The 13,670-nt window shown below is 56.3% G+C and overlaps 1 protein-coding gene across 4 annotated transcripts; it reads right to left on the reverse strand.

The window, feature by feature from the left end:
* Positions 1 to 771: 771 nt before the first annotated feature.
* KCNE1 (potassium voltage-gated channel subfamily E regulatory subunit 1) lies at positions 772 to 13,072 on the reverse strand. 4 transcript variants are annotated; one of them, XM_032101161.1, is made up of 2 exons: positions 11,608 to 13,072; positions 772 to 1,533 (listed from the first exon to the last, which is right to left on the reverse strand). In XM_032101161.1, exon 2 carries the CDS (start codon positions 1,493 to 1,495, stop codon positions 1,115 to 1,117), a length of 381 nt encoding a protein of 126 aa, XP_031957052.1. In that variant the 5' UTR covers positions 1,496 to 1,533; positions 11,608 to 13,072; the 3' UTR covers positions 772 to 1,114. The 4 variants fall into 4 exon arrangements, 3 of the variants coding, with proteins under 3 accessions (XP_031957052.1, XP_031957053.1, XP_031957051.1); XM_032101162.1 differs by lacking the exon at positions 11,608 to 13,072 and adding an exon at positions 4,806 to 4,892; XM_032101160.1 differs by lacking the exon at positions 11,608 to 13,072 and adding an exon at positions 3,952 to 4,585.
* Between the last annotated feature and the right edge of the window lie 598 nt (positions 13,073 to 13,670).

Consider the following 13,670-nt stretch of genomic DNA (forward strand, 5'->3'; position numbering starts at 1 on the left):
CCTCGTGCAATAATTAACTGGGATTGAAATCTGGGAATGTCACCCACTTCCATGGCACAGACCCCGTGGGCTGCTCAATCTTTGCACACGGATTTTGCTGCCCGGATGGAGCCCCATCCATGGGAAGGAAATGAGGAGTAGCCAGCAAGACCAGACTGGGAAAGCTGCTAGGAATCAGAATCATGGAATCATTGAGGTTGGAAAAGCTCCCCAAGACCTCTGAGTCCAACCCTTGACCCAACATTAACCCACCACCCAGCAGTCACTGAAGTTTCCCTCCCTCTGCGTTTTTCCACAGAAATATTTTTCAGGAAAAAAAACGGGAAATTTTTCCTATTATCTTATCCCTAAGAGGGGCATGATTCTGAAGGAAATAGTTTAGCACAGCATTGTACGATTTCTAAAATCATCATTCTAGGCTGGACAAAAATGCAAATGAAATCTTCCAGCTGCTTTTCCCCCGGAGGATCTGGTCTTTCTTGAAAATGATTGTCTAAGCCATGCTTGGCAATTAACACCTCTGCCCTGTGTTTAGTTCTAATTAGGCCCTAATTAGGTTCTAATTTCACACCGGCAACACCAAGATTTGCCTCTTTAGAGAATCAGAGAATCACAGAATGGTTTGGGTTGGAAGGCAGATCAAATTCATCCCATCCCACCCCTGCCATGGCAGGGACACCTCCCACTGGCCCAGGCTGCTCCCAGCCCCAATGTCCAGCCTGGCCTTGGGCACTGCCAGGGATCCAGGGGCAGCCCCAGCTGCTCTGGGCACCCTGTGCCAGGGCCTGCCCACCCTCCCAGGGCAGGATTTTTTCCCAAAATCCCACCTATCCCTGCCCTCCTCCAGACTGAGGCCCTGTCTCAGTAGGTGAAGCTGATGAGTCCATGATATTCCGTGTGTATCCCGCTGTTGGCCTCACAGTGATTCCAAGAAGGTGCCGGTGCCGGGCGCTGGGGCAGCACTGGGATATCCCAGATCCATCAGCTTCACCATCGCTGCTTCTTCAGCCTGGCCCAGGCCTGTGGCTCTGCAGAAGGGCCAGCAGCTCCCCGGCCCACAGCAGGCATCGCTCACATCGTCCCCGTGCCACGCACAACCCTTTCCCCCCTTTCCCTAGGAAGATTTCTCCTCAGGGATCTTTGTGCCCGGCTGCTCCACGGCCAGCTGGTTCTCCAGGACACAGCAGAGCTTGTAATTCTCGATGACCTTGGCCTGGAAGTACTCCCTGTCCCTCTGGTGCCAGGCGTCGGTGGCGATGTAGGTGTTGTAGGGGTCGCAGGGCCCCTCGAGGCGCCGCGCCCGCAGGTTGGTCACCATCACCCCCACGGTGAAGAAGCCGAACAGCCCCACCATCAGCAGCACGTAGATGATCTCCAGGTTGTTGCTGGCGCTCCTCACCTGCGAAGGAGCCGAGCTGTTGGTCTGCTCCAGGTAGTCCTGGAGCAGTTTGGACAGGAGCAGGTTCAGCGCCGTGTTGTTCGACAGCACCAACATTTTGATTTCCTGTCCTTGGCACCTCTTCCTTCCTTTGGCTGGAAAAGGATAAAAATCAGGGGATGGCATCAGAAAAAGATGGGATTTCCTCTGTCTCCCTTTCCTGGTTCCCCTCCTCAGTGAGGGATTTACCTCAGAGCCTGGATGGACCTGGAGAGCCCCTCTCAGCTCCCGTTTGCAACCCAGCAAGGGCCGAGTCCATCCCAACCAACACCTTCAAAGCACCCTCGGACTTTGCAGACTCTGTCACAGTGTGGAGCTGTCACAGACCTCACCCCGACCTCCCTGCTGGTATTTAAAGTCCAGGACTCCCCCAGAGCCCCCCAGGCATGAGGGGCTTCTAATCTCTGCTCCCAGAGAGGGCCAGGGACAGCAGCCAGGGAGCGGCTGGAGCTGGGCCAGGGCAGGCTCAGGCTGGAGAGCAGGGAAAGGTTCTTCCCCCAGAGGCTGCTGGGCACTGCCCAGGCTCCCCAGGGAATGGGCACGGCCCCGAGGCTGCCAGAGCTCCAGGAGCAGGAAATGGTGACACCCAGAAGCAGCTGGAAGCCCAAAGCCTCCCAGGCACAGCCTCTGCTCTGGCAGTCTCACACAAGAAGCTGAAGGGTCCTTTTCCCTTTCCAGTGGCACCTGTAAATCACTTAAGAAGAGGAATCCTGTCAGCACTGCATTCCCAAATCCTCAGCAGCCAGGTAACATCAAATCATAAAATCATAGAATCATTTGGGGTTGGGAAGGACCTCAAAGCCCACCCAGTGCCAGCCCTGCCATGGCAGGGACACCTCCCACTGGCCCAGGCTGCTCCCAGCCCCAATGTCCAGCCTGGCCTTGGGCACTGCCAGGGATCCAGGGGCAGCCCCAGCTGCTCTGGGCACCCTGTGCCAGGGCCTGCCCACCCTCCCAGGGAACAATTCCTGCCCAATCTCCCATCCAGCCCTGCCCTCTGGCACTGGGAAGCCATTCCCTGGCTCCTGGCCCTCCTGCCCTTGGAAACTGTCTCTCTCCCGTTTTCTTGCAGCTCCATCCAAGGCCAGGCTGGACATTGGGGCTTGGAGCAGCCTGGGACAGTGGGAGGTGTCCCTGCCCATGGCAGGGGTGGCACTGGATGGGCTTTGAGATCCCTCCAACCCAAGCCATTCTGGGATTCTCTGATTTTATGACCTGTCCCTGATCTCTTCAACACCCAAATCCCCACAGCCATGGGGTGCCAGAGCTGCAAAAGCCATTCCAGGAGCCACTTCCCGGAGCTGCTGAGTCTGATCCTGGCTGGGTGTGGAGAGAGGCCAAGCTGAGCCTCTGGAGACCTCTGGTGCCTGTTTGGGTGCTGAGGCCATCGGGAATGTCCCAGCAGAGCCACAGGTTGACTTTGGGCTCCAAACACAGGGAACTGCAGCTAGATCTGGCTGCACATGGAGAATGGCAGGGCTGACTGACACCCAGCTGCTTCCCAACAAAGGCAGAGCACAACAGCTCTGTCTGCTCCAAAGGAGCCTGGAGCCTGTTCCCAGAGCCTGGAGCCTGCTCCCAGTGGAGGGCACCCAGCCCAGTGGGCACCTCCAGCTTCAGTCCGGCCCTTCCTGCCCCGTCTGAGCTGGGCTTATCTCCAGCAGCTCAGCTGCAGAGGAGCAGGTACTGCCAGAGGCTGCTGGTGCCACCAGGGTTTAAAAGGGAAGAGGAAATTTTCTGTCCTGGAATGCACCTCGAAGTTGTGACAGCTTTGGAGCTCAGTGGGAATTTTGTCCTCGAGCATTTGGGTGCTGGAGAGAGGCCAGAGGAGGCACCAGGATGAGCAGAGGGATGGAGCAGCTCTGCTGGGAGGAAAGGCTGCGAGAGCTGGGATTGTTCAGCCTGGAGAGGAGAAGCTTTGGGCTGAGCTCAGTGTGGCCTTGCAGGGCCTGAAGGAGCTGCAGGAAAGCTGGAGAGAGACAATTCCCAAGGCATGGAGGGCCAGGAGCCAGGGAATGGCTTCCCAGTGCCAGAGGGCAGGGCTGGATGGGAGATTGGGCAGGAATTGTTCCCTGGCAGGGTGGGCAGGCCCTGGCACAGGGTGCCCAGAGCAGCTGGGGCTGCCCCTGGATCCCTGGCAGTGCCCAAGGCCAGGCTGGACATTGGGGCTTGGAGCAGCCTGGGATAGTGGAAGGTGTCCCTGCCCATGGTTTGTGTTGGAATGGGATGAACTTTAAGGTCCCTCCCAACCCAAACCATTCCATGATTCCATGAAAACTGATTCTTGGCTGCCTCTATTTCTCTCCCCTGCTGAGGTTTAAATGTGACATTTATCCCACAAGGAGAGGTGGATGTGAGCTGACAGATTTTAACACCATTTTCTCAGCTCTCCCAAACCAAAGCACCTCTATTTTAATTCTCACCGAGCAAACATCTCCAACCCGCTCTCCTGTTGCTGCCAAAAGCATCAGCAACCAGCCCCAGGAACCCAGGCAGCCTGGAGGAACACTCACCTTCAGAAAACACAGCTCTATCACAACTTCTTGTGGTGTGATGACACAGGAATAAAGCCTGTGCTACTCTCAGAGCAAAAACCAGCACAGCACACCACGCACCTCCCAAAATTTCTGCCTTCCAAATGTTCTGGTGCTTCTCCACCACCACAAAGGATCCACTGACCTCCCTGGCTGGTTTCCCTGCCATTCCTTCAGGGATGAGTAGGTCGGACACCGTTCTTCATTGCACAAGGCAGCCCCATTTCCTCGCTCCAGCTCCCGGGAATTTTGCAACCGAGCGGCATCCAGGGCACTGCTCCGAGCTGGGACAGCTGCACATCCCAGGGGGGGGATCTGCAGCTCTGGGATCTGCAAACACCTCCTGTGGCCCCCAAAACACCTCCTGCAGCCCCCACATGTCTGGGGCAGATCTGCAGCCTCTCCCTACCTGTCCAGGCCGTCCTTCAGTGCTCACCTGGGCGACACCTCAGCTCCTGGGGTGGCTTTAAAAAGCAGCCCCTGTGCAGTGGGGGACACCGAATTCTCCCCAAACTCCTCACTTTTCTTAGATCAAAAGCCAGGAATTCAATTTTCTTGTGCACTGTATGTACATCCCACTGTTCTGCCGCAGAAAGCGCAGCAATCCTCCCTACAAAACATCCAGCCGGGTTTATCCCCTGGGATGCAGCTGCCTTGGGATTGCTCCCAGCCCGAAGGAGCAAACACTGGCAGGGCTGGAAGAGCAAACAAACCCTGGCAGCAGAGCCCCAGCTCCTGCTCCTCCATCAGTTCAGCTCTGCTGAGCTCCCAGGCTCCTGGAGCTTCCCAGTTTTCCGCCACCCCCGCTCTCATCCCGGAGCGCCCGCACAGACCTGGCGGGTGCAGGGCTGCAGCCCCTCCTGGGGAAGGAGAAGTGGGAAGATGCCAGCTCTGGAAAAGCCCCTGGATGGTGGGTGTGAGGGGCTGAGCGGCGGCTGCTGCTGCTGCGGGGAGCAGCCCGGCTGTCAGTGGCCCGTCCCGGCTCGGCGCAGGAGGTGAGAGCGAACAGGGAAACTCCCGGGCACGGCAGGGAGGGAGGGAGGGAGGGCAGAGCCCCGGGGCCGCCAGGGCCGGGCCCGCTGCAGGTGCCCAGGTGGGAGGTGCTGAGGGGGCACCGCAGCTCCCGGCACGGGAAACGTGGAGCCAGAGGCAGAGCAGCACAGGAGAGAGGGAATCCTGGAATATCCTGAGTGGGAAGGGACCCACAGGGATCAGCCAGTCCCACCCCTGGCCCTGCCCAGACCCCCCAGCAGTCCCAGCCTGGGCATCCCTGGCAGCGCTGTCCAAACGCTCCTGGAGCTCTGGCAGCCTCGGGGCCGTGCCCATTCCCTGCGGAGCCTGGGCAGTGCCCAGCAGCCTCTGGGGGAAGAACCTTTCCCTAAAATCCAACCTAAATCCCTGCCCTGGCCCAGCTCCAGCCGCTCCCTGGCTGCTGCAGCCCCCGGGGAGCTCTGGGCTCAGGCTCTCTGCTCCAGGAAGGTGCCCGGTGTTGGGACATTCCCAGTGACACTGCCCTGGCCCCCTGACACTCCCCGAGGTCCATCCTTCAGGGACATTTTTGGGGTGTGAGGAGGAAGGAGAGGTCATTCCAGGGCTCCTCTCAAACACATCCTCACAGGGAGCACTGGCTCACTCCTCCCCACCCCTAAACATTAAAAACCCCACCCAAAATCTCACCCCTATTTTCCACATGAGAAAGAAGTGTCTGTGGTCACCACTGAGCCAGAGGGGGATTCATCAATGCCCACCTGGAGACTACAAAATGAATTTATCAGCTTTGAAAGATGCATTTAAACTCCTTCAGACAGTGCTGCTGATGTGGGATAACATCCCCTCAGCATTCCTGGGGCCGTGGCACATCCCTCCTGTGGGATAACATCCCCTCAGCATTCCTGGGGCCGTGGCACATCCCTCCTGTGGGATAACATCCCTCCTGTGGGATAACATCCCTCCTGTGGGATAACATCCCCTCAGCATTCCTGGGGCCGTGGCACATCCCTCCTGTGGGATAACATCCCTCCTGTGGGATAACATCCCTCCTGTGGGATAACATCCCCTCAGCATTCCTGGGGCTGTGGCACATCCCTCCTGTGGCCCTTGACAGGGACAGTGACCTCCAGACTCTCATCAGCTGCAATAGGCAGGGGCAGGGATGAGAACAGGAACTGGGATGGGGTGGGGTGGAATGGGGTGGGGTGGAATGGGATGGGGTGGGATCCATGGGATGGGGTGGGATGGCCCCTCCTTGCCTGACACTCTTTACCAGCTGCTGTTGCCTGGGCAGCAGCTGGAGAGAGGAACTGAGGTGGTGATGGAGGGATTTAAACACACGGATGAAACCAATAGCTCAGCATTTTCTTGCTGCACACTTTTCCAGAGCTTTATTCCATTTTCCCTCAGGGTGGGGATGCAGCCCCTGTTTTCCTTGCCTGAGCCATTGCTGCATCCAAATGAAGGAGCAGGTTGTGGGATTAATTTCCTAGACTGGCCCAAATCCCTGGTAAAACCTGGCTTTCTTCTGGCCCAGCCCCTGCTTGCTTGGTATCTCCCCTCCAGGGCAGCCAAATTCAGTTTTCCTTTGCCCCTGGGAAGCCTTGAGCAGGATCTGATCCTTCTTGTTTGTCAAATTCCCCTTTGAGATCTTTTAGGTGCATTTTAAAGCCTGGCATGAGCGGTGGTGGGGGAAGAGGGAGAAGCTGAAGGGGTGGCCGAGGCTCCAGGAGGAGTCACGGGGGGAGCTGATTCCCTTCCCCACACCAGTGACACCAGTTTGAGGCCAAGCACGGCCACCAAAACCCTGGAACATGAAGAAATGTTGTGCCCCAGGGTGTGAACTCACCCAGATCACAGAGGGGTGTCCCAGAGTTTAACCCAGCACTGCAGCAAAAAAGCTGCTGGAAGGATGGGCCGGGGCTAATTAGGGAAACTGCACTGCAGGATAAATCAATTTGGTGAAATAAATGGGCTAAATCAACAGTGCAGAAAGCTCAGAAATGGGGTTAGGGCAGCAAATGCTCCCTCAGGGGTGGCTTCAGTGTGTTGGATCCAGGAGAGATCCAGACTGGGATGAGAGAGGAGGAGGAGGAGGAGGAGGAGGAGGAGGAGGAAAAGGAGGAGGGTGTGGGTGGTCAGTGACAGCAGAGAGTGACCAGTCAGGCCCTGCTTCCTCCTCGTAGGGGAAATCTCGGACAAAATCAGATCCTGTCACTTCCTGGCCCAGCTGCCCTCTTCCCTAAATACCTGGGAAGGAGGTGTGGGAGAGGAGCATCGCTTTGGGGTGGGAGAGGTGGCCGTGCCCTGCTGTGCTGGGGGGCAGGGGTGGGGAGGGGGCTCTTGGGCCATGGGGCAGTCTGGGCACCCAAGGAGGGCACGTGGAGCCAGGGCTTGGCACCAGTGGCCCCATTCCTTGTCCCCTTCTCCCAGGGCAGGGCCCCCGTGTCCCCCTAGCCAGGTGTGGTGTCACCCTGGCACCCCAAAGGGAGCAGGGAGGTCACCAAGCTGCTGAGGGGGGCAAAGGGCTCTGGAAGGGAGGGAACCCCTTCTGTGGGGACCAGGGGCCTCTGCTGTGCCCTGCTGGAATCCCACCTGCACTGCTGGGTCCAGCCTTGGAATTCTCAGCACAGGAAGGGCCTGGAGCTGCTGGAGAGAGGCCAGAGGAGCCACAGAGCTCCTCCAGGGCTGGAGCGCCTCTGCTCTGGAGCCAGGCTGGGAGAGCTGGGGGTGCTCACCTGGAGCAGAGAGGGATCCAGAGAGAGCTCAGAGCCCCTTGCAGGGCCTAAAGGGGCTCCAGGAGAGCTGCAGAGGGACTGGGAACAAGGCATGGAGGGCCAGGAGCCAGGGAATGGCTTCCCAGTGCCAGAGGGCAGGGCTGGATGGGAGATTGGGCAGGAATTGTTCCCTGGGAGGGTGGGCAGGCCCTGGCACAGGGTGCCCAGAGCAGCTGGGGCTGCCCCTGGATCCCTGGCAGTGCCCAAGGCCAGGCTGGACATTGGGGCTTGGAGCAGCCTGGCACAGTGGGAGGTGTCCCTGCCATGGCAGGGGATGATCTTTAAGGTCTCTCCCAAACCAGGCCATTTTATGATTAATTTTACGAGATCTCAGAGTCTGTGTGGGCCCCACTCCGCTCCCAGTCCCACCGGGGGGGTTCCAGGGAAGGTCCTGTCTCCATTAGAGCAGATCCATTGTTCCAGAAGCATCTCTGTAACTTCTATTTGACTTTGGGGGGACTTGAGAGCGCCTGTGACAGGGAGATTATTATTTAATATGTTTTTAAAGAGCTCCAGCTCTTTCTCATAGGAATTCTCTTTGCCCTCTCAGATCTGTCAGTAGCCACAGATTTCATTTTCCCCAGTTCAGTGATGACCTGTGGAGTGATGGGATCCCTCAGGAAGTTTTCTCTGGAAGGTGACAAAGGACATTTCACAGCACAGGCCCTTGCAGATCCCTTTAAACTCTAGTCCTGGAAGCCTTTTGGTTTTAAATTGGCCCCATTTTTGTTTTGAGGAAAGAAATACTGAAATAAGACTGGGGAGCAGAAAATACACTTTATTCTTTCACTGAATTTTCCCTTTTCCTTGGAAAAGCTGCTGCTGCTGCTGTGGCCCATGTACAGGAATAGATGAGGTCTAACATGTTTCTGTCCAGATCTTTATCTGTGGCATGGTAACCCTTCAAAATCAGGGATAAGGACCAGAGCTGTACAAACTCTCTCTTGCAGAGTTCTGTGGGCTCCTGAGCAAGAGGGAGGGAGAAATAATTCAGAATTCATTCAATAATCTGGAAGTAATTTGGTGCCCTCTGGCCCCACAGCTCCTGGCAGGCCCCAGGCCATGGCTCTGCTTCCTCTGGCTGAGCCAAGGGGACAGGAGGTGACTGGGCCCTCTCCAGCTCCATCCCCCATCCCAAGGATGTCCCCCATCAAAGAGTTCTATTGCCAAAGGGCTTGGCCAGTCCCTTTGGGATGGGACCTCCAGTTCAGCCCAAACCCTGTAGAAATAATTTTGGATTGAGGTTTTCCAAGTCCCCCTACAAAGGATGGGCTTCCAGGAAAACCCTGGCCAAGAGGGGGATGTGAATGCAGCTGCTGATATCCCAGCAGTAATACAATCCCAAAGGCCCAAAAACAAGGGTTTGGGGCACCTGGTCCCCCCCATTTGCACAACCTCTGCCAGGATCCAAAACTTCCCTTGGCGAGGCCACAGCCCAGGGATGCAGCAAAGGCTCTGGAGCTCTGGGGATTTGCTCCAGCTGGGAAAACTTCACAGCCTGTGCCTGAAATGCAATTTAGGCTGAAGGAAAACCCCACAATGTTAAATTAAAAATGTGCTGGCAGCTGCAGCTTTGGAAGGGGCTGGATGGGGAGGATTCTGAGTCCCAGAACGAGGTTAAATGGAATTCCCTTCCTGCAGAGGAATTCTGAGCCCTCAGCAGAGGCACAGGGGCTAGAGAGTTTATTCTGGTGAGGACAGTTCAGAGGGGTCATCCCTGATCACCACTCACGGCCTTAATGACCAGACAGAGGAAATTCGGATTAGTGCTGACCAAAGCTGGAGTTTATTGTTCCCAGGTGTCCTGAGAGGGTTCCTACCCTGAGCTACAAACTCATCTGCACTCCTGACTGAGGCCCTGGCACAGAGTGCCCAGAGCAGCTGGGGCTGCCCCTGGATCCCTGGCAGTGCCCAAGGCCAGGCTGGACATTGGGGCTTGGAGCAGCCTGGGACAGTGGGAGGTGTCCCTGCCATGGCAGGGCTGGCACTGGATGGGCTTTGAGGTCCCTTCAACCTAAACCAGTCTGGGACTCTGTGATCCCTGAGAGGAAGTTGGGGTTATCAGCTCCCACAGGCCGGACAGAATCTCTGGGAGGATTTAGGCAGAGGGAGGAAGGTGAGACTCTGGATCAAACTCAAACAAACTCTTCCCAGGAGCACACAGAATCATGGAATGGTTTGGGTTGGGAGGGACCTCAAAGCCCACCCAGTGCCACCCCTGCCATGGCAGGGACACCTCCCACTGTCCCAGGCTGCTCCAAGCCCCAATGTCCAGCTTGGCCTTGGATCACCACATCACTGGAGGTTGGTTCATCCTCCCAATTTTTAAGGTATTGAAAACCTGACCTGTTTGTGCTGATCTCCTTTGGCAGAGGGTTCCCTCAGCAAAAATATCACTGAACCTTTGGCTTTTCCTCCATTGACTCCAACCACCTCAGAGGGCATTTTATACCCCCATTTTTATCAGCAGATCCCAGAATCCCAGGATTTAGGCTGGAAAAGCCCTCCCAGCCCAGCCAGGCCCAGCTGTGCCCCATGCCCACCTTGTCCCCAGCCCAGAGCACTGAGTGCCACCTCCAGCCCTTCCTGGGACACCTCCAGGGATGGGCACTCCAAACCTCCCTGGGCAGCTCTTTCCAAGGCCTGAGCTCCCTCTCCAGGGAGAAAGATCTCCCAGTACATTGAGAAGCAGAGATGTTTTATGCTCAGAAACCAATATTTGTGGTGGCTTTGTCAGGAGAATGAAAGATCAAAGATGCCCCAATGGTGCAGGAAAAAGGATCTGTCCAAACATCCTCTCCAAGCTCCCAGGAATTTGCACCAAATTCCTGGGGAATGTCAGGGAAGGAGGGTCCTCCATGCACAAGGAAGGACCTCAAAAATACCCCCAATTCAGGAAAAGAGCCAAATCACAGGGGCAGGGAACCTTCTGTCCTGAGAAGCACAACTGAAAAAGGTTTTTCTGTTAATTGAGCTGAAATAATTGAAGCTTTCTGCCCACACCACCCCCGGCTTCCTGAGCCTGCCCAGCACATGAACCCCAGCCTTGCCTCCCTTATCAAGGAAGTCTTTCAGAGGCAGCAGCAGCCCTGAGTAATTTCTTTATCTCATTTCCTCCTCTTTACCAGTGCCTGTGCTATGGTGTGAGGCCCAGATAAGCTTTTCTCTCCAGGCAGCCCCGCATGTCTTCCTGATGGGGTGGTTTTACCCTGAGCAGGCTCCAGATGGGAGCAGCACGAGCTGATTCCAACCCTTCCCAAACCTTGGAGCCTCTGTTCCTGCTCCACTGATTCCCAGTGGAGTGAGAGGGCCAGGAGTGCCCCTGGATGTGCAGCTACACCCCTGCAGCCTTCGCTGGAGAACTGGTGTGGATTTGCCATCCTGAGCTTCTCATCCCAGTTTTCCATGGATTTAACCATGGTAGCAGGAGCAAATTTATTCCACGCTTAAGTCCAACCTCATTCATGGCCTTCAGGTAGAGCCAGAACTTTTGGACTTGCTCCCAAAATACCTTCCTGAGCAGCAGCAGAGGAGCCAGGTCATGGAATCATGGGATGGTTTGGGTTGGGAGGGACCTTAAAGATCATCCAGTTCCATGGGTAGGGATTTCCACTATCCTGGGTTGTTCCAGCCTGGCACTGGACATTTCCAGGGATCCAGGGGAAGCCACAGCTTCTCCTGCACTAGTGGAAGGTGTCCCTGTTGATGGCAGGGGTGGCACTGGATGAGCTTTAGGGTCCCTCCCATCCCAGTCCACTCGGGGATTCCATGGGCATTTCCTGGTTAGCACACAGGGTTAATGCAGCGTTGATGTTCCTTCTCTGCTCAGCTGAGCGTATGCAAATCCAATCAGCACTGAAATCCTTACCTGGGAGCAGCACCTGGCTGAGGAGGAGAACACCAAGTCCCTTCTTCCAGGCAAATCCTTCTCTTCCTTCTCCCGGTTGGCACCGTGTGCTCACTGGATGTTGCTGTGACCCAGCCCACGGCTGGGCTGGGGGAGTTGAATGCCAATCAGTTCAGGGCTCTCCCTTGAGTGGATTTCCCCACCCAGGACAGTGACTATGAGGGAGGGTCGATGGGTGGCACAGAAGCCTAAGCCACGTCCCCCTGGGCAGTACCCGTCTCCAAACCGCCTCCCCCTGTTCGAGAGAGTTCTCTGTTATTCTGTGGTTCATTGGCTCCCTGTTGTATCTCCCGGTTCCCCCGTTGGTTCTTGTTGAATTGTATCCTCCCCCTGGCTGGTATCGCATTGGTTTCCTTCCCTTTCCCCGCCGGTTTCCAGCCCCTATAAAACGGAAAGAGAAAGCCCCTCGGTGCCTTTTTCTGGCTGCTGGACCCTCTGACAATGAACCTGTTGGAACCCAGACCAGCGGCCCCTCTCCTTTCCTTTGCCTCCGGATTATTAACGTGAGCCCAGACCATCGGCCCTGAGGTGCCTCCTCCATGGAGGAACCAGCACCCACGCCCAGCCAGCGCCTTTCTGCCGCCCAGGTCGGTCCTGAAGGACGTCGCAGCAGTAACGCTGCGTCCCCTCTGACTGAGGGCACGCCAGAGCTCGTGTCAGCGAGCCTGGGACAGCGGTAGGTTGGCGCCCAATGTGGGGCTCATGCACGTGGGTTCCCGTGACGTCCTTGCTGTCGGTGGACAGCGAGAGTAAACGGCGTTGGAGCTGCCAACGCCTCTGGCCATGGCACCCTCTGTTTTAAAAGGAGTGCGCCGAGAGAAGGCTGCCAACTCCCGATCCTGGAGAACAGCCTGTCCTGGAGGACCCCACCCGTGCTTTTAGGTTCCAGGACTGGACGTCTGTGACTCTAAATTTGTGTTGGTTTGTGCTGAACTGAAATTTGTGTGAGTATCCCCGGTCCCTGAGAATTTCTGTTTCGTTTTCCTTTTGCAGGTGGTGGGTGGAAACAGGGTCGAGAGAGCAATGGGCTCAAAACTCTCTCAGCCTCAAAGAGAGGTATGCATCCAAGTTGTGGAGTCCCTTGAAGTTGGTGGGTTTAAATTTTCAAAGGGGTTGTTAAAAGAGTTTGCCCGCTGGCTTGTCTTTTACTTTCCTGAGGCATCCCCTGCAAATTTAAAATCACCTGCTTTCTGGCAGGCTGTAGGTGATAATACCGCTGATTTGAAGCGAAGAGGGAACACCTCTGGAGAAAAGTTTTAGGCCTTTGGGACTTGCATAAAATGAACCAGAAAGTAAAAGAAAAGCCCAAAGTTCTCCCCAGTTTTCCCCGTATTCCTCATTCCTCTCCTCGTGTTCCTCTTCCCACTTCCCCTTCATTGGAAAAACCAAGAGGTGCAACATGCCCAGAGGCACAGGGCTGCTACCTCCTCCCTGACCCCTCTCAGTCTTCTCCACTACCCTGTCAAGATAGCCCTGGCCAGGCTGCTTTGACCTCTACCCAAACCCAGTATCCTTTGCCCTCTTCCCCAGTTGTAAGTCTAGAAAATTGTTCAAAGTGCCGTTTGCCATTATCCCCCCCCATCCCACATGGCCACAAAATGGCGGAGACCGCATGGCACGCTCTGCCTTTTCACCTCCCCCTTCCCACAATCCCTTTCCCCCTCCTCCTCCTGACCCTTTCCTGTCTCCACCCCCTGATGTGACTGTTCTGAGCTCCTCCCACATGTCGGGTACCGCCCCCTGCATCAGGAATCCCCGCCCTTCCTGTGACCGCTCCTCCTTGTCCTCAGTTCCCTCCCACTGTGAGGGACCTTCCAGTTCCCACACTCCCGGTCCCCACAGGGTAGAAATCAGAACCGATGCCTCTTGAAATCGGGTCTGGGAGTCCCCTCAGCCCCCTCCTACCCCTTCGCTGCTCCTGTTACCCATGACAGAGCAGGCAATAACCCCACATGGAAACATTTTGACCCCTCAGGCCTCAAAGAGCTTTGCAAAGCCCAGAAGGAGTTCGGGAGGGAGAGTCA

Source organism: Corvus moneduloides, chromosome 2 (assembly GCF_009650955.1).
Source record: "Corvus moneduloides isolate bCorMon1 chromosome 2, bCorMon1.pri, whole genome shotgun sequence".
Taxonomy (NCBI): domain Eukaryota; kingdom Metazoa; phylum Chordata; class Aves; order Passeriformes; family Corvidae; genus Corvus; species Corvus moneduloides.

What these genes read in the sequence shown, in the direction of transcription:
- KCNE1 (XM_032101160.1), bottom strand. Translation starts at nt 4,141, where the DNA reads ATGGCAGGGAAACCAGCCAGGGAGGTCAGTGGATCCTTTGTGGTGGTG. An exon ending in TAGAGCTGTGTTTTCTGAAG is followed by an intron (nt 1,534 to 3,951) that starts GTGAGTGTTCCT and finishes ATCCTTTTCCAG; the next exon opens with CCAAAGGAAGGAAGAGGTGC.